Source organism: Ostrea edulis, chromosome 4 (assembly GCF_947568905.1).
Source record: "Ostrea edulis chromosome 4, xbOstEdul1.1, whole genome shotgun sequence".
Taxonomy (NCBI): Eukaryota; Metazoa; Mollusca; class Bivalvia; order Ostreida; family Ostreidae; genus Ostrea; species Ostrea edulis.
The window spans coordinates 21,736,925-21,755,949 of record NC_079167.1 but is presented as its reverse complement, the minus strand read 5'-3'; the positions used below and the strand labels follow the sequence as shown (position 1 = coordinate 21,755,949).

The 19,025-nt window shown below is 37.3% G+C and overlaps 1 protein-coding gene across 1 annotated transcript; it reads right to left on the bottom strand.

Annotated features, from left to right (window-relative positions):
- Positions 1–233: 233 nt before the first annotated feature.
- Positions 234–19,025, bottom strand: LOC125670837 (extracellular serine/threonine protein kinase FAM20C-like). Its single transcript, XM_048906239.2, has 8 exons — positions 14,561–19,025; positions 8,292–8,416; positions 5,987–6,065; positions 4,854–4,946; positions 3,926–4,038; positions 3,459–3,749; positions 2,129–2,210; positions 234–2,016 (listed from the first exon to the last, which is right to left on the bottom strand). The coding sequence occupies exons 1-8, from the start codon at positions 15,028–15,030 to the stop codon at positions 1,731–1,733; spliced, it is 1,539 nt and encodes a 512-aa protein (XP_048762196.2). The 5' UTR covers positions 15,031–19,025; the 3' UTR covers positions 234–1,730.

Genomic DNA, 19,025 nt, shown 5'->3' with positions numbered 1-19,025 from the left:
ACGGTGAAAATAGGTAAAATCACTTAAAACAATAAATGACAGTTTTATCATTTTTCAAGTATAATAACGTGTACATGTAATAACAATGTGAGAGAGCGTTCTAAGTTTTAATAACTATGCTAAATCCCTTTGTAAATTCAATTACAATAAAATATGTTCAAACCAACAATTAGTATTCATAGATTAACATCTGAGCAATTTAGTGGATTTGTGAAATTAGATATAAAGAAAAGTTCTCCATTTCAAACCATTTATTTACATTCATCACTCATCAACAAATAACGTACATTAGACAAAATAGTTACGATAAAAACTGCACCAGTCGCACGATAGTAATCTCTATTCACACATTTCTTTAAATACATGCAGAATATACAAATGCACACACACGCATACACACAGTGATAAATCGTGATACTGTAAGGCATCGCATGGAATGTGACTAGAACGACTTTAAATAAGACAGGAATGTGTTCCTCCGCAGAATGTAGTTCATTGAGTCCAGGATTCCATTGTTAACTATGCTCACCTGTCAAAACTTGACTCTTCGGTCACTTTTGGCACGAACCATTACAGAAATACCAGTTTGATAACGGGTACCGATTGTCAGTCATGATTTTGAAATTCCTCCACTCAAGAAAAAAAAAAGGGGGGGGGGGCGGGGCGGGGCGTTTCATTCTCCATAGTAATTTATTCTTTTAATTTCATAGTCGTTCTGTACTTTTATACGCTGAACTTTACCGTTTGTCAACATTAACAGCAAAGCAATGCTTTAGTAAACAAAAGCAAATCAATGCTGCAGTACACAACGGCAAATCAATGCTTTAGTAAACAAAAGCAAATCAATGTTGCATGTACACAACGGCAAAAATCAATGCTTTAGTAAACAAAAGCAAATCAATGTTGCAGTACACAACGGCAAATCAATGCTTTAGTAAACAAAAGCAAATCAATGCTTTAGTAAACAAAAGCAAATCAATGCTTCAGAAAGGTTCACTACAACCTCCCACATAAATATTTGCCATGAGATTAGCAATTTAACAAAATTTAGCACCAAAATATGAGATAGACAGGTAACCTCGCTCTAAAATGTCTCCAAATAGAATAGTTTCTGGTGATGGTTCTTTTAGATATGACACGTATCTTCTGTGGCGAAAATAAATGCTGGTTTTATAGGACGTTCAATATGAACACTATTTTCACCACTCCATGTCATCCTTGAATACATTTGCACGTCTTCATAACTTCGTAAAAATATATATCACGTTGAAATGACATGCTTAAGTCTGTATGCGAGTACATGTAACTTCATTCAAGAAATGCACGTCGTATAAATTTTGATCGATCACTTAGCCTTTGCTTAGTTCATGTCTTTGATTGCGTGCGCATTACTTGGTGTTCAAAGATGATCAATCACTAAAAAGAGTTCCTAACTTGGTAAACTAAAACACGAAGGTATAATTATATAATTCGTGAGGATAATTGTTTGAAACTAAATCGTGCTCTTTTCCCTTGTTTTTTGTTTGTAGAAGTCGGAGACATTCTTCGGTTTGTGTGTTTTCACTTGGCGACATAACGAAAGACGCTGATATCAAGATAAGCACTATATAACGCTCCAAGACTTGTTCTGGACTGTTGATTGGTACCGCTACGGAATATGGCAATAAGTTTTCTCTCTCTCCGTGCCCACCGTCCATTAAAGCCTGTTGGTACCAGTATTCTCAAGATTCCTAGAAAAAGTCGTCAACTATGACATCACTGACTTCTAGCCCTTTTTCGAGACATTTAGCGATTTCCTTTAAGATTAGCACGACCCGTCTGTCTAATGCTATCAAGTGAGGCTCTAGAAGAACTGGGCGAATAGGGTCCTTGTTTAATGATTTCCTTAGAAGATTACTCATTTTTTCTGGTCCTAAGTAAAATTTAGACAGCTTGATGAATGTAGAATATCTTATAACACAACATTGGTACAAAGGCGCCAAAATGGACAGGTCGTCTTTCTTGGATTTACCAAATCTGTAAGATACAAACAGAAGAATTCATTTAGACCAAGCACATGTAAATAATTGGACTTCTTTAATTGATTACAAAATAACTTCAGGAAGACAGCTCGCATGAATACACTTACGCTCGTCCGTTATCTAAGTGCATGTGAAACGTGACGTTTCCGAAATCTCGGAATGTTTCATAATGATGGCGATCAAGATTTCCTGTAACAGAAAATAGGCTAGGTAATATGTAATTAACTGTTTACATTTAAATCATATACTGTGTGAAAGATATTGCTAAAATATCCTTTTTGACCTAATAAAAATCATTAATTTGGCGAATCCACATTTACAGGCTTCCATTGAGGGGTTCATTATTACCACGTGTCTGCACGTTTTGCTATATAATGGAAGATAGATTAAAATTGCAACAGCAACCAAAACAAAAAACACAACAACAACAAAACAAAAACAACACCCCCATCATAAAAGACCTTGTTTTCCAAAGGTGGCGTGTGGTCGTATATATACTAGAGACGTAAATATTGCTGAACAAAGTCAAGTTAATGAAACTCAACATTTAGAAATGAACACCCACTATAAACTTTCTCGACTAGACAGAGTGTTAGACCGGATTGTAAACTGTTCAGCGACCCAGCCCCTTAACAAGAAAACACCCTGCAGTGTGTTAATACAACTTTTTCCAATATGGATATATAATTATAATACTATGATAAAAATCATTAATTTGGCGGATCCACATTTACAGGCTTCCATTGAGGGTGTTCATTATTGCCGCGCGTCTGCACGTTTTCTTAAATAAGGGAAACAAGACTGAAATTGCAACCAAAAAACAACTATCATCAAAGAGCTTGTTTTTCAAAGGCGGCGTAGGGTCGTACATATACCAGAGATGTAGATATTGCTGAGCAAAGTCAAGTTAATGAAACACTATCCCCCTCCGATCATGTAGACATGTTGTAGCGGTTGAATACATTGATCAAATGTGTTAAATTGGATTGTAAACTGGTCAACAACCCTCTTTAACAAGAAAACAACCTGCGATGTGAATGGAACTGGTTGTTAAGACACAACTTTTTCCAATATGGATATAGAATTAATAGCCTTTATCAATGACATAAAATCAGAGTATAATTGCAGGAAACAATCCTCCTCTACACCGGAAGTGGGAAGCTATGACTGTCAGAAGCTGTCGTAATTACCCCTGTATCAGACCAACCTGGGTGTTTTTGGATGCACTGTAGCTTATGGTGATAGAACACAAGTCATAATGCGTCAACTACTGGCCTGTCTCTTGTAGAGTGAATGTAACATGATAGGGCTTAACACGCAGTGAAAAGGTCGAATATAATAGCTGCGGGGGGGTAACATCAAACCGTTTTTGATTTGTTGTTAGAGTTCAGAATTAAGAATGATTTATTTACAATCTTGTTCTTGTTGTCATCTTACCTGTTAAGAAGTCAAATATATGCATATCTATGAGATCTTGAAGTCTTCGTTCGTTGTTATACGGGGGCTTGGTTCTGACCTTGTCACAAAGGTCATCATAGACTTCCCAGTATGCCTTGCGGTGCTTGCTGTATGACCTCTTCCACGGGTTCCTCCATGTCTTCCTCCTACCTATTTTCTCCGGGGGTAAGAATGTGGCCAGGGAAGCCTCCACGGTGTCCGGGTTACCACAGATCGCGTGACCCGTGTCACAGTAGTACGAACATACACCATGGAAACACACGTTGTTGGCTGAAGTTAAAAGAGCAATACAAAGTGACAAATGGCGCCTGATCGCGAGAAACAGAATGGCAAAATTTTAATGGCCTTAAGTCATACGATGGTTTAAAGTGCGGGTTTCCCCTCCTTTTTCTGCAATCAAATGATAAATAAAAAGACTGTCGTCGAACGATTTAACCAACACTTACCCGGCGAGATGAAGAAAGTTTTAGCGAGTTTTCGATCGGCCAGCCTTTTGATCTCGTAGGTAATGTTGAATCGCCTGCCCGCTACTGGTGGGACTCTGTGGAAGGCCAGAATCCTGAAAGGTAGATTCATCATTCAGACCAGGTGTTTTCAAATGTTTCCTGTCCCACTTTTTTTTAAAAATGAGAACGTGAGAAACACTTCATCTGCCCTCAGTGCGATGATTGGTGAAGTTTGAAAGTTGTGACTGTACATCATATAGTACGGATTTTCTTTAAAATATTAATTCCAGTATTTGCATATAGAACATGTACCAATAAAGCATTTCGTATATGTTGAAAAAGATAAATCTCTCTTCAGCTTTATTTTGGGTTTTTATAGAAAATTACAAAATTACTAGCGTTACGTTATAAAAATTTCAGTACATCCGTATAACGCACATACATCTAAATGGCGTTTATGACAGGACAAAGCTATCCACTGACCTGTTTATGCGGACAAAGCTACCCAATTTGTAAGTAGACAATTCTACCCACTGACCTATCTAAGCTGACAAAGCTACCCACTATCTAAGTGGACAAATCTACCCACTGACCCATCTAAGTGGACAAAGCTACCCACAGTGGGACTATCTAAATGAACAAAGCTACCCACTTTCTAAGTGGACAAAGCTACCCGCTATCTAAGTGGAAAAAGCTACTCACTGACCTATCTAAGTGGACAAAGCTACCCGCTAAGTGGACAAAGCTATCCACTATTTAAGTGGACAAAGCTACCCATTATCTAAGTGGACAAAGCTACCCACTATCTAAGTGGACAAAGCTACCCACTAAGTGGACAAAGCTACCCACTATCTAAGTGGACAAAGCTACCCGCTATCTAAGTGGACAAACCTACCCACTATCTAAGTGGACAAAGCTACCCACTGACCTATCTAAGTGGTAGGCTCCTACTTCCGCATAATGGCGCTCATAGTCACTGAAGTAAAAGTGATTTGGCAAAGTCTCAACTTCTCGTGGAAATCTGAAATGAAAGGAATTGTAAAGTCGACAGGTATCATACTTAAAGAGGACAGAGAGTGTTTGATTAAGGATATAGGCAGTGCGCGATCAATGGATGCAGCTGTTCCCGTGTTACGGCGTTCTCCGCTGACGCTCGCATCGTTTTCTATAGTCAACCTTTTATATATGATTAAACACTTGATTCTCTGATGGTAACAACGAATCCAGTACATCTATTCAATAGTTTTAATATCTCCATTTGAACAATTTGTGTCAAATACAGCGTATATATATACATGAGAACCGTGACACCTTGTAATAAACGATCAATCTGATTGAAATTAGATCTTAGATCCGCTCCACACTCCGCGAGTATCCAAGCGGATCTAACATTTTAATTGGATTGATAATCAATGTTCTTTTTGTGATAAATCGATGATCGTTCAAGTCTTCTCGATGTATATCGTTTTGTTTTATTAGGATTCCTTTCACCTTAGAGAGAGCTAGTGGTTTGCATTTTAAGGAGTACTCGAAGACTTGAAAGAGTTTCTTTTCTTCGTGAGCGCCTTGCAAAATAAACAACCAAATGATGAGTTCATTATGGACGCTCCTCCGTGCTCGCGTTATGTTCGAGAAATCCGAATAATTAGGTAATAACATGCATCTTTAAGATTGTGATAGAAATCAAATTATCGGTGCATCAGGCACATCAAATGTGGCAACAGCTTATTAAGATTATTCCGTCAGAGACGGCCCGCTGTGTCGGCTTATTAAAAATCCCAGCCATCTTCCTTCACTGATAATAAATTGAAATTTTAATCCCAATTCAAAATGATGTATATGAAAGGTATATCAATATACATTATATTATTTCTTTATATACATTTAATTACTTTATGTATTTTTATTTTGAAAAGTCATTTGCAGATGGTTTTAAAAAAAATATGGCATCTCCGGACAACACATCTATTTGTAAATTTTTTTTCAACTCCCACATTTCGCATACATATGCTGGTTGATTTAGTGATAATGAACGGGTGTGATATGCAGGTGCAAACAGACCTCATTGGTTTAAAGAGTGCTTGTCCCTCGTCCTGCAGAGTTATAATCAACTTGAGCTGTGTCCCGCCCTCTTTCTGCTCTACAAAAATAGAACAAATTCGAGTTAACTACAGCACACATCTAACATCATTTTTCTACACCTGCAATCACATCATATTCCACTGTATAGGTACTCGTCTTTCTATAATAGCTAGATAAAATCATTGTAAAGTAAGCGGATTTTGTGATATAACTTTATAGTGATATTGTTTATTTGTTTTACGCCCCGTCGAGAATTTTTCACTCATATTGAGACGTACATCACCACCTGTAGGCGAAGTACTACAAATTTAGACCTATGCTTAGCGCTCAGGGCCGTAGCAGTGAGGGTTCTTTAACGTTCCAACGCCTGCCGCGACACGGGACCTCCATTTTTAAGGTCTCACTGTGTAGAAGATGAATTTCATTTTGTATTTGACTGCATAGCATACCAACACTTAAAAGAACCATTCATAGAGTCCATGAACATTTTGTGCAAGAACTTTATAAACCTGTGTAATAGACAAAAATTTATCTGGCTTATGTCATTGCGTAAGCGAACAGCTCCCACATATGGAGATATGACCTTTTACGGAAAATGTTACAACCATCTTTATCACTCCGTTATTTTATAGGAAAATTAACTTATAGTTTTAAACAAACGCTGTAAATCAAGAAATATAAGTTAAAATATTGTGGTGTCAAATTCAATTAATACGAAGGTTTCATATTCCTCTGTTGATGAAAATTGCTTTTATTAGAATGAAGAAAATTAATCAGTTTGCACTGGCAAACACATATATTTCCCTCTAGCACTGCAAATATCATTTCTGTCTGTCCGTCATTCAGTTCTACACGATAATTCTGTGTTCACTGCTATCTTACTCTTTTTGTCTTCAAGCTCTTTGCGAAAGACCTGTACGTTTCACTGTTTTCCATATAGGGTAGTGGACGATTCTTCTTTGAGCATTCGTTTTTCGAAACAAGCATGGTGTTCCGATGACAGTTTTCCGTAAAATGGCAGTCAATTTGAATCGAGAAAATGACATTTCAAAGTGTTCAGTTTACATTATTTTAAGGGTTTTTGTGTGTGTGTGTGTGTGTGTGTGTGTGTGTGTGTTTACAGTGTTAAGGACTTACGAATTATCAATGAGATTAGATGTATTCAGTTTTAGCTTTAAATTTACGCGTTTATTCTTTGTTGATTTTAAAATCGTTTTGGAGCGAATGTGCAATTTTCTGCTACATTAAGGGTATATGGGAGGCATTCTAACTGTGGCGAGGGCCTATCCAGAGACACCGTTAGAATATTCTAACTATCTACCACTGTGCTACCGCGGCCGATTTATAATGATAATGGTGAGTGGATTTAGTGATATAACTTTATAATGGTATTGTAAGGCAAGAGGTTTTATTTTCAAAATCCATGTCCTAAACTTCGTGAATCCTATAGTTTTTTTTATGTCTGCCCAATAGGTAGAATGACGTTTTGCCTGAAACATCTCGAGATCACGACCTAAAGCATGCATCTTGCCAACTCTTTTTTAGTTTTAAACTGAACACAAGTTCTGTCACCTTGTGATCGATTGGAATTCTCTATTTAGGGTCTTTCTTTTTGTTAAATTCGAGCCAGACAGATGCCGTGTCAGCCATCTTGACAATCCCGATCAACAGCAGCAAATTATCAGTTGTCTGTGACAGGAGAGGTTATAGGGCAAGCAAAACAAAAATCAACCACATTTGCGGAGTCCAGATCTGTCTCAAAAGCAACATTTTGTCAATACAAGTAGAGAAAGGTCATTGGATTTTTGTGATTTTGTAGGCAGAGGAATTGAAGATAAAATAAATTATCAATCATCTACCCTTCCATATTCTTTACAGATTTATCCATGTACCTTATTAGATATCAAACAGCATAGAGAAAGACTGCAATTTCTTTTATATTGATATGTTCAAAGCCCATGTACATGAAACAGTCTTTATCTGAGAAGATACATATTCAACACATAGTTTTTGTACACTGCCGTCAGCAAGTGTTGATTAATTTTTCAACGATTAATTTTACAGAGGTCTTATCATTTGTCTCTTCCAATTTAATTCATACAAGACACAAGCCATTGTATTAAAGAAAACCGCAAAATTTCTAAATTTAGAAATAAACATTACATTTGTTCACGTTGCTATATTTGCAAGCTTTCAGTGACAAAGAGGTTCTCTGCACTGAATGATAAATGTCCATAAATTAGCCTCAGTTCCTGCAACGTTACGTCACAAGGGAAATACTTACCAACGTCAATGACAGTCTCTGTTTCCATGTCCGTTAGGACACCGTCCACGGCGGGGTCATCGGGGTCATACATATAATACTGATTAATACCCCTCTGAAATTTCCCCCAATTGGTAGATCCGCCCCTGAAAACGTAAATGTTTCATGGTTATATCTACGGTCACTCTGACAAAATGTTAAATGCAACATTCATGTAAATCATATACATATAGAGAGAGAGAGAGAAAGAGAGAGACAGAGAGAGCACGGAAATAGCAATGAACTCTTAAATGACCATAACTGCCCGAAGTGAAGAAATATTTAATATAAAACAGAGACAATTTCACTTTTTTGGATACCCACTTTCGCCCCTACCCAGGGTTGAACTCACGACCTGTGGAACCAACTCTCCTAGCAGCGACCATCTAGGCAAGTCCTAAAACTTGCTTTCGATGACGATGGAATTCTAGCTTGTCCATATTATTGAGGGGGGTATAAATACAGTACTATTAAACCAGTATATTGTCTAGCTTGTCTATATTATTGGTGTGTGTGTGTATAAATACAGTACTGTTAACCCAGTATATTGTCTAGCTTGTCTATATTATTGAGGGAGTATAAATACAGTACTGTTAACCCAGTATATTGTCTAGCTTGTCTATATTATTGAAGGGGGGGGGGGTATAAATACAGTACTGTTAACCCAGTATGTTGTCTAGCTTGTCTATATTATTGAGTGGGGGGGGGTATAAATACAGTACTGTTAACCCAGTATATTGTCTAGCTTGTCTATATTATTGAAGGGGGGGGGGGGGTATAAATACAGTACTGTTAACCCAGTATGTTGTCTAGCTTGTCTATATTATTGAGTGGGGGGGGGGGGGGTATAAATACAGTACTGTTAACCCAGTATATTGTCTAGCTTGTCTATATTATTGATGGGGGGGGGGGGGTATAAATACAGTACTGTTAACCCAGTATATTGTCTAGCTTGTCCATATTATTGAGGGGGTTATAAATACAGTACTGTTAACCCAGTATATTGTCTAGCTTGTTTATATTATTGAGGAGGGGGATACAGTACTGTTAACCCAGTATATTGTCTAGCTTGTCTATATTATTGAGGGGGGTGTATAAATACAGTACTGTTAACCCAGTATATTGTCTAGTTTGTCTATATTATTGAAGGGGGGGGGGTATAAATACAGTACTGTTAACCCAGTATATTGTCTAGCTTGTCTATATTATTGAGGGGGGTGTATAAATACAGTACTGTTAACCCAGTATATTGTCTAGCTTGTCTATATTATTGAGGGGGGATACAGTACTGTTAATCCAGTATATATACAACACATGTCTAGCTTGTTAATATCACTGAGCGCGCGGGGGGGGGGGGGGGGGGGTAAATGTAAGCTGAGTGTGCAGAAATTGCACCCACGCGCCCAATATATCTTACCCCCATGACACAAATAAACCAGACGTTCGTTCCTTTAAAAGGGCTTTGGGAAAACTAGCGTTCTGTGATAAAAAAGTCATCAATAAAGTATTAATGTTTACTAAAACCTGTTCGAGCCTCAGAAAATTACAGGGCTTCCATTTGACCGACTTCAGTGTCTATGATTTTTAATTTTAGGTCTTAATCAACAATCTGCCTATCTCTATTAAACCGTTAGATTAGCTGTGTTCAGTTGAAAACAGTTTGGAACCCACGCAATTAATCTTAACATCAAGGTATGTTAGGAATAAAAATTCTTTTGCTAAATACAAGTGAAATTTTTCATGAAAGGTTTCGGTATTAAAAACTTGATGTGGAGTGGATTTCCAATTGTTACATGTTTCCATGGCTTGTCCAGTGTTATGGACATTGAGATACGTTCGTATGCAAGTATGTAAATGCAATTTGTTCCTCTGAATATATAAAGGAAGAATTTGGTTCAGCAATGGGAGATGGTTTCACTGTTGAATTACATCCAATTTCTCCATCAAACATCAAAGTAATTAAAGTTAACTCGTATTTCTTCATCTAAACTCAACTTTTCTACAAACCTTTAAATTCAACTCTTTCTCATGTACCTAGAATCAGCTATCTTATTTTTCTCATCTAAACTAAACTTTTTGCCAAAACCTCAGGAACAAAATTTAAAGTCAACTTGTTGCCATACCTCTAAAATTAACTCTCTGTCAAACAACTAAATGATATCTACATTCAAATCTAATATGCACCAAAAATAAACTCACTGCCACACACCTTAAAACAACTCTTTGTTAAATACTTGAATTTCTTTCTTTGAAATATACCTTTACCGCACTGTCATATGTTATCGTGTATCAACTATTTCTCATGCACCTTAGTTCAACTCTTATCGTACTGATACTTCATCTAAAATAAACTATCCCTTTCAAACACCTAAAACAACTCTCTGACAAATACATAAAATCAACCTTCTGACAAACATCTTAAATCAACTCTGACAAACATCCAAAATCAACTCTTGTCACACCTCTAAAATCAACTCTCTGAAAAAACAACAACCCTAAAATCAAACATCCCAAAACAATTCTCTGTCATACATCTAAAGTCAACTCTCTGAAAAACATCTAAATTCAACTGAAAAACCCCCTCTCTATTTAAAACACATCTAAAATCAACTTTACAACACATCTAAAATCAGCTCTCTGAAAAACACCTAAAATAAACTGACAATCACTTAAAATCAACCCTTTGGCAAAAAACAGAAGATCATCTCTGAATCCAACATACCCATTGTGTGTTCTCTACTCTCTGTTTCAACCATATCACTCCTCGTATACACATACACATGTTCCATTCCATGGTGTACAGACTGAATCAACTGAACTATGCAAACGCCTACCATCAACTCTTACAAACACCTAAAATCAACTCTTACAAACGCCTACCATCAACTCTTACATGTACAAACACCTAACATCAATTCTCTTACAAACACCTAACATCAATTCTCTTATAAACACCTAACACCACACCTAACATCAATTCTCTTACACATATCTAAAATCAGATCTCACGGAAAAGCACCTAAAATAAATCTATATTAAACATCGAAAGTCAACTCTCTACCAAACACCTAAAATCAACTCTCTACCAAACACCTAAAATCAACTCTTTGACAAGGATCTTAATCAGCCTTTCATTCCAGTACAGAAAGCCAAGGTTGTGATCAACTGGAGTACATGTGTAAAAACAGCTAGGTGAGACGATTGTGTCCAGTCTATAGCAATATCAAAAGCTGTTTTTGACAGGTGATGCATGATACAAGGTGTCTTTTTCAAAAATAAAAATTTATACAGTATAAACAATTTTTTATGACGCACTATAGTGTCCCAAGATTGAATGATAATTGCAGAGTTTATGAATAGCTGATGAACATAGAAGACGCAGATTTGTAAAGATTAAGGCATCCCTCGTCCACTCAGAAAGTATCACACAGCTGAATTGTGTCAAGTCGGAGAATGTGTTGGCCGTCTGTCTCTTAATTAGACGGCAAGCTCTCGGCAATACCAAATGAAATGGTATTAAACGAAATTATTTACATTGGCACTATTACCATCATTCATGGTATAATTGAGAAAATAGCACAATTTTCCGATTTCGACCATTAATCCGAGGGGTTTCCCGGTGCTTTTTATTTTTCATAATTCGCTACAGAATTGCAGCTGTTGAAATTCACTTCAGAGATGCACAATACATGTGTCTCTTTGTAAATCTTTTAATATTGTCTGTGTGTTTAAATCCCGTCTATTCATAAGACAAGATCATACAGTGGTAAACTATACAGGTCGAGCTCGGTACGTTTGAACGGCAGATTACGGGTTCAAATCCTGAAGTGGACGTTCGCGTATTTGTTATCTAAACATTGTCTCTAAATCAAAACTGTGATAGAGAGAGAGGGAGAGAGAGAGGGGGGGCAGTAAATTTTTTGTCCTCATAGTACAATTCTGTCCTCACAACTTACGGGTTCAAATCCTGAAGTGGACGTTCGCGTATTTCAACCGATGGACAGGATTAATTAAGTTGTGAGAACAGAATTACACTATGAGGACAAAAATGTCCTCACAATTACGTCCTCATAAATGTGACCTACAGCATGTGAAAGATGTAGATACAAAATATTAGCTTAGAGAGGACGAGTGGTGTGAGGACATGTCCTTACTAATATTCTCTCTCAAAAACCCTTTTTTTTCATAATTCGAGTATTAGATAAATTTTATAGGTATCCCTACAGCGATACCTAACATAGTACTTTTTTGCCTTTAGAATAATATATGTGTGTATTCTCTTCTACACACTGTGAGGACGTCCTCAGTAGATTTGGTTGGCGAGAGAGAGAGAGAGAGAGAGAGAGAGAGAGAGAGAGAGAGAGAGATTATATTAGGTGAAAATAATTTGTCTTTGACACTTATGAATATTTGTAAATCGTTGTTATTTAGCCTTCTATAAATAGCACACTGTTTAAGACTTAAATATAGAAACACTCCGCATGTCCTGTATAATTTAGTGACACTACGTAGACAGGAATAATGCATGTAATATGACAAACAGATTTTTTTCCAATAATTTCTAACAAAAAAACAAAAAACCTTGTAAGGAGAAGATGAACCCGATTATACATTATATCAATTAATTAATTTAGACCTTGTCTTATTCTTATTAAAATTGTGTTCCAGATCTCTCCTAAATATGCACATATCTAAATTCATGAATTATCCAAGCTGTTTGTGTTATTTAAAAAAACCACTAATCAACCGTTTAATTCAATGAAAATAATTTTCAGGCGTTTCAACTAGCTGTGGACCAAATTTGAATTTAGGTCAACTTTGAAACCAGGCATGGTTTTAGACTACGTCCAACATCGGTGGGCAAATCGTTATATCGTGGTGGTGCTAAAACAATTAGGAATGTCATCCTTCACGATCAAGCGCGAGGACGACACGAGACAAATGGCTACGGCTGACTGCCTGCAGCTACTGAGGAAAATATTCAGGTCTTTTTTTAAAGAAAGTGTCAATATTAGCGCAGACGGTACGAACGACGTGTCGACGGTGTAAGAACGACGCGATCTACGGCAATATTCTGAATATATTTGGGCCAAACATGTAGTTCAGGAATTTTTCAAAAACTAAATCTACGTAAATTCAAACAAGCATGAAAAGGTTGAAACAGCCGGATGCATGATTTAATGAATAATGACAGCATTCCACTATGTTCCAAATATAAATTTGCCAAAGCGACCGGGGAAATATGTTTCGGTTGAACTGGTTCCATTAAATTGGAAGACAGAAGGACCGGGTTCCTCCTAGTATAAATTAGCACTGTGTCTTGTTTGTATAATAGGTTAATAAATACTTAATAAGATGTCACAGCTAAAGTGTTTACACATAAGCTGACAATAAAATACAGAAGCCCCACTTCCTAGCAGCCAAAAGGTTTTCCATGTCTTGATTAAAGGCCGGCAGACTGAGAGGTTATACACAGAGTCCACATCAGACGAGATCAATTCTCCCAGCAATTGAATCTATCTTGTAGAGAAGATATAATGGTTTATTAGGAATCATTTTCTCGGGAATAATAAGTAATTTTATTGTGCGGTTTACCCAGCATTCACCATTACCCGTTTTCTCTTGGTTCCGAAATCGATGGAAAACTATATCGACTTCATTGTCGTTTGTGGTACGCAAACAGAAACTTCTTACCGATATTATTTCGTCAATAATTCAAAGCGCAAATTTTTTTTAAAAAACCTGTTCAAATTGATGTTTTGAACTTGAAACATACTGGAGAAATCTGTAAACTTTTTGATACAATTTTCCAAACATAAAGCTTAAAATGGAACGAAACGACGGAATCAGTACGAGACTAAGTAAAACTCGGTCCCTGTAAGATTTATCGATGTCATCAAGCTCTCAGACATAATGGATTGGGGCACTCCAGTCGATAATGGATGTTATACGAATTAATCTCATTACCTAATCTGTAATAAAAAAACCTCATAGATACACGTCAATTTTCATTTGGCTACTTCATTTTCTTTGGTTATCTATTTATAAATACCCTTTTTCAATTAATTGTAAGAAGGAAGACTTAAATGAACGACACCAGAATGTCCATAATATTCTTTCTGTATACAAACAGAAGATTGTCTTGCCTGTTGTACAAATAGTGCTACAAATATGTCAGTCCAAAACTCGCAGGTAGCAAGATCAGACCCCTCCCGACTACAGATAAAACATCTCAACTTTACAGGCCTTACCATTCTTCCTCCAGATTGGCATAACCCGGTAAATAAATCCCCTTTTTCCGATTTCGTTTCTTAATATTCCAAAGCACCGTGTCGTACGGAGTCACTCTTAATTCCTCTATGTCAAATAGTTTAGGGAAGGTTCTACCCAGCTTATCCATCATGGCGTCAACGTCCTCGTCCGTGAATTTGGCGGGTGTTTCCTCGTGAATTTCCCAGTCCTCTCTCCCTCCGGACCGTCCCCTCTCAATGTCCCCCGTCTCCGGACTGAATTCATCGCTCGTATAATTACTCTTGTTTAATCTTTTCCTCAGCGCCGAAAAATGAGCGTCCGAGTCAATAATCCTAGGAACAAGTTTCCGGACACGGTATGATGTGTTGTTGAACTCTATGAATTTTGGCAAAGTGTTTAATAAGTAAATACATGAGCACAGAAACGACAAACCCGCGATAGATCCCAGCATCCGGTACTTCAACTTCATAGCGGTGTCCCTATTTTCTCCTGTCTCACAGAAACACCGTCCGACTCTAGGACCATGCTCCCGTAACACCGGCCCGCTTCTGATGACAGTACAACTGTCACTCAAACTGTAACCACACGCCCTCCCCGCTAAGACGTTCAACTTACTATAACTGGCTTACAACTTCTGTTTTGCTAATTATATTTAAGTCTCACGTAAATCCAGTCAGTAGTAAAAAAAAAAAACAACAAAAAACTACGACATTAACATATACATAAAAACACTCAGTTAAGATGAAGGATGTTGATACGATTTTTAAATCCAATTTTCATAACGATAAAATTAAACCTCCAGAATTAATGAAAGCCATCTTCACACTCCAACACGCGTTAATTCACTGTTCCGTGTTTTCGGTCGATTGAATATACCAAAGTTAGGAATGCATGCGCTGCGACCCTACAGGTCAGTTGTACGTAAATATCCGTCATAAACGTCAAATTTTCTGTGAAGAATATAATCCTCTTGTAGAATCAATACGAACTATAACATTACCATCTACAGGTCTGCATTTTCACACTTTTCCGGGAGACATACAATTATTACGACTAAATGATCTCCAAAGCAACGGTGTCCATGCTACCAGACCATCTGCCGAGGACTGTCATTTTTGTACGTGGACAATGATTCCACGTAATGTGTGCTGTGTACGAACACACTATAAACAATAGGCCCATGCTGCCCCGGGGGTCACTACATTACTGAGGACTGGCCCTGTGTCTGTGTGGACGATATACATAGCACAAGATCCGCCTAGAAATGACCACAACTGTCAAACCCACGTCTCAGACGGGCCAGAAAACATGAAATGTTCATTAAAAAATACTAATGTGATGTTCTGCCTTGTACACCAATGATTATCACTCTTGTCTATATTGAATGTTGTATTCATACACTAAAATTACAGTGTAGTTGTTTTTATACACGAAGGTGGACAAATGAAGTCAAGAGGTCTTGATAGAAAACAGAAACTACTAAAATCGGCCAGGGCCAAAATTTGATTTTCTAACAGAAGATAAGAAGACCGTGAAGAGTTTGTGTTAGAAGTTTTCTTAATCGTCCTTATGGATGGTACTAGAACGCCATTCATTTCGCAAGATCTGTTAGATATATATACAGTTGTTTCTTTTCGTGTGCTCTTAGAATGTTGTTATAATATTCCTAGAACGGAGTTCAACCAAGATCAACATTAGGAATATTTTGAGGACTAGAATCATATTTTAAATGTCATGACTGGATCATTTAGGCATCCTCCCGAGGGCGGTCACTCGCAATTCACATCAAAGACTTCGTAGTCATTCAGCATTCAGAAGGTCAACCTGATCTGTGACTCAACATGCACAGGATTACAAAGTGTAATGATTAATAATCATTATATATACATTTTACCCCCAGTTTTGTAATTAAAATAAAAATATTTGACGAAAATGACCGTGTTGTCTATGTTGAGTCAGTATCTAGTAAACAATCATGTATTGGCATAATTTGATGAATAAATTTATGGATCGTATAAAAAATATCTCAGTGGAAGTAAGGCATCAATCATGTGTCACAGAAAGAGCAAGCGTCATTGTCTTTCAATATGAAATAAGTATCAATCAAATTGTATATTCAGAGATGAACTCAATAATCAGGACTAAAAAGTATAGGGGGACGATTTATTATTTCCAAGTCACATCTTATCGGATTAATTAGCAAGGTAAACAAGGCAGCTGCGTGTGCGTCAGGCAGATTGTCAATAACTACCTAGACCCTAGCGCTAATGTTTATCGGGTGTGGTGGGTTTGAGTTCCAGCTACCTAGATCCTAGCACTAATGTTTATCGGGTGTGTTGGGTTTGAGTTCCAGCTACCGAAACCTCTAGTGCTACTGTTTATCGGGAGCGGTGGATTTGAATCCCAGCTACCGAAACCTTTAGCGCTAATGTTTATCGGGTGTGGTGGGTTTCAGTCCCAGCTACCCTGACCTCTAGCGCTAATGTTTATCGGGTGTGGTGGGTTTCAGTCCCAGCTACCCATACCTCTAGCGCTAATGTTTATTGGGTGTGTTGGGTTCAGGTTGAATCCTGGCATGGCAGCAAGTGTTTATGGTACGCACTGGACAGTGATTAATCATATGACGAATGCAGGATATGAGGTGTTTTGGAGTCTGTACCTTTCACTGGTATCTACACAACATACAATGTACCCTCTAGTACCTACACAACATAAAATGTACCCTCTAGTACCTACACAACATACACTGTACAATGTACCCCATGATATATAAATGCATGTATATTAATTGTTTCACAGAATTGTTAAATCGTGGTAAGTTACAAAGTGACAGTTTTGCGTTCAAAACCCGACCATTGAAAAAAAAAAGTTAGCAAAGTGGGGCGTTTTGTCAATTCCAATTATGATTTTTTGGGCCGCCTCATCACGTCACAGGTGATCAAACAGGCTTGATTTACCACAATGAATGCGGCGCAATACAAAGTCAATACGAAGTGAAATTGTGTTCACACAGTAATCACGCGAAATCAAAGCGCTGTACACTCAATAATTGAATGTAAATACCTCTGTAATTGATCGCCGTGACAGGGTTGGTATAAAACGCTAGAGAAAGTAAAACGATTTCAACTTTTGAGGTTTAGTACTGGAGTATCGTATGTCATCACAGATTGTCGCTCACATAAACATTGAATGTCGCTCACATAAAGACCGAATGTCGCTCACACAAACACTGAATATCACATAAACACTGAATGTCACACAAGCACTGAATGTCACTCACATAAACACTGAATGTCACACAAGCACTGAATGTCACTCACATAAACACTGAATGTCACTCACATAAACACTGAATGTCACATAAACAGTGAATGTTGCTCACATAAACACTGAATGTCACATAAACACTGAATGTCAATTACATAAACAATGAATGTCGCTCACATAAACACTGAGTGTCACATAAACAGTGAATGTTGCTCACATAAACACTGAATGTCACATAAAAACTGAATGTCACTCACATAAACACTGAATGTCACTCACATAAACACTGAATGTCGCTCACATAAACACTGAATGTCGCTCACATAAAGACTGAATGTCGCTCACATAAACACTGAATATCACATAAACACTGAATGTCACACAAGCACTGAATGTCACTCACATAAAAACTGAATGTCACTTACATAAACACTGAATGTCACACAAACATTGAATGTCGCTCACATAAACACTGAATGTCACACAAACACTGAATGTCACTCACATAAACACTGAATGTCACACAAGCACTGAATGTCACTCACATAAACACTGAATGTCACTCACATAAACACTGAATGTCACATAAACACTGAATGTCAATTACATAAACAATGAATGTCGCTCACATAAACACTGAACGTCGCTCACATAAACAATGAATGTCACACAAACACTTAATGTCACTCACATAAACAATGAATATCGCTCACACAAACACTGAATGTCGCTCATATAAACACTGAATGTCACATAAACAGTGAATGTTACTCACATAAACACTGAATGTCACGTAAGCACTGAATGTCGCTCATATAAACACTGAATGTCACACAAACACTGAATGTCACACAAACACTGAATGTCGCTCAAGCACTGAATGTCAACATTGAATATCACACAAACACTGAATGTCGCTCACATAAACACTGAATGTCACACAAACATTGAATGTCACATAAACACTGAATGTTACACAAACATTGAATGTCACATAAACACTGAATGTTACACAAACACTGAATGTCGCTCAAGCACTGAATGTCGTTCATATAAACACTGAATGTCACGCAAATACTGAATGCCGCTCACATAAACACGGACTCCTGTTTCAATAATGTAACTATACCAAAGAACTGTTTTAAGGTGGATAGGGGTGGCATCATGATGAAACAAGCAAAATCAAACTCGATAGCT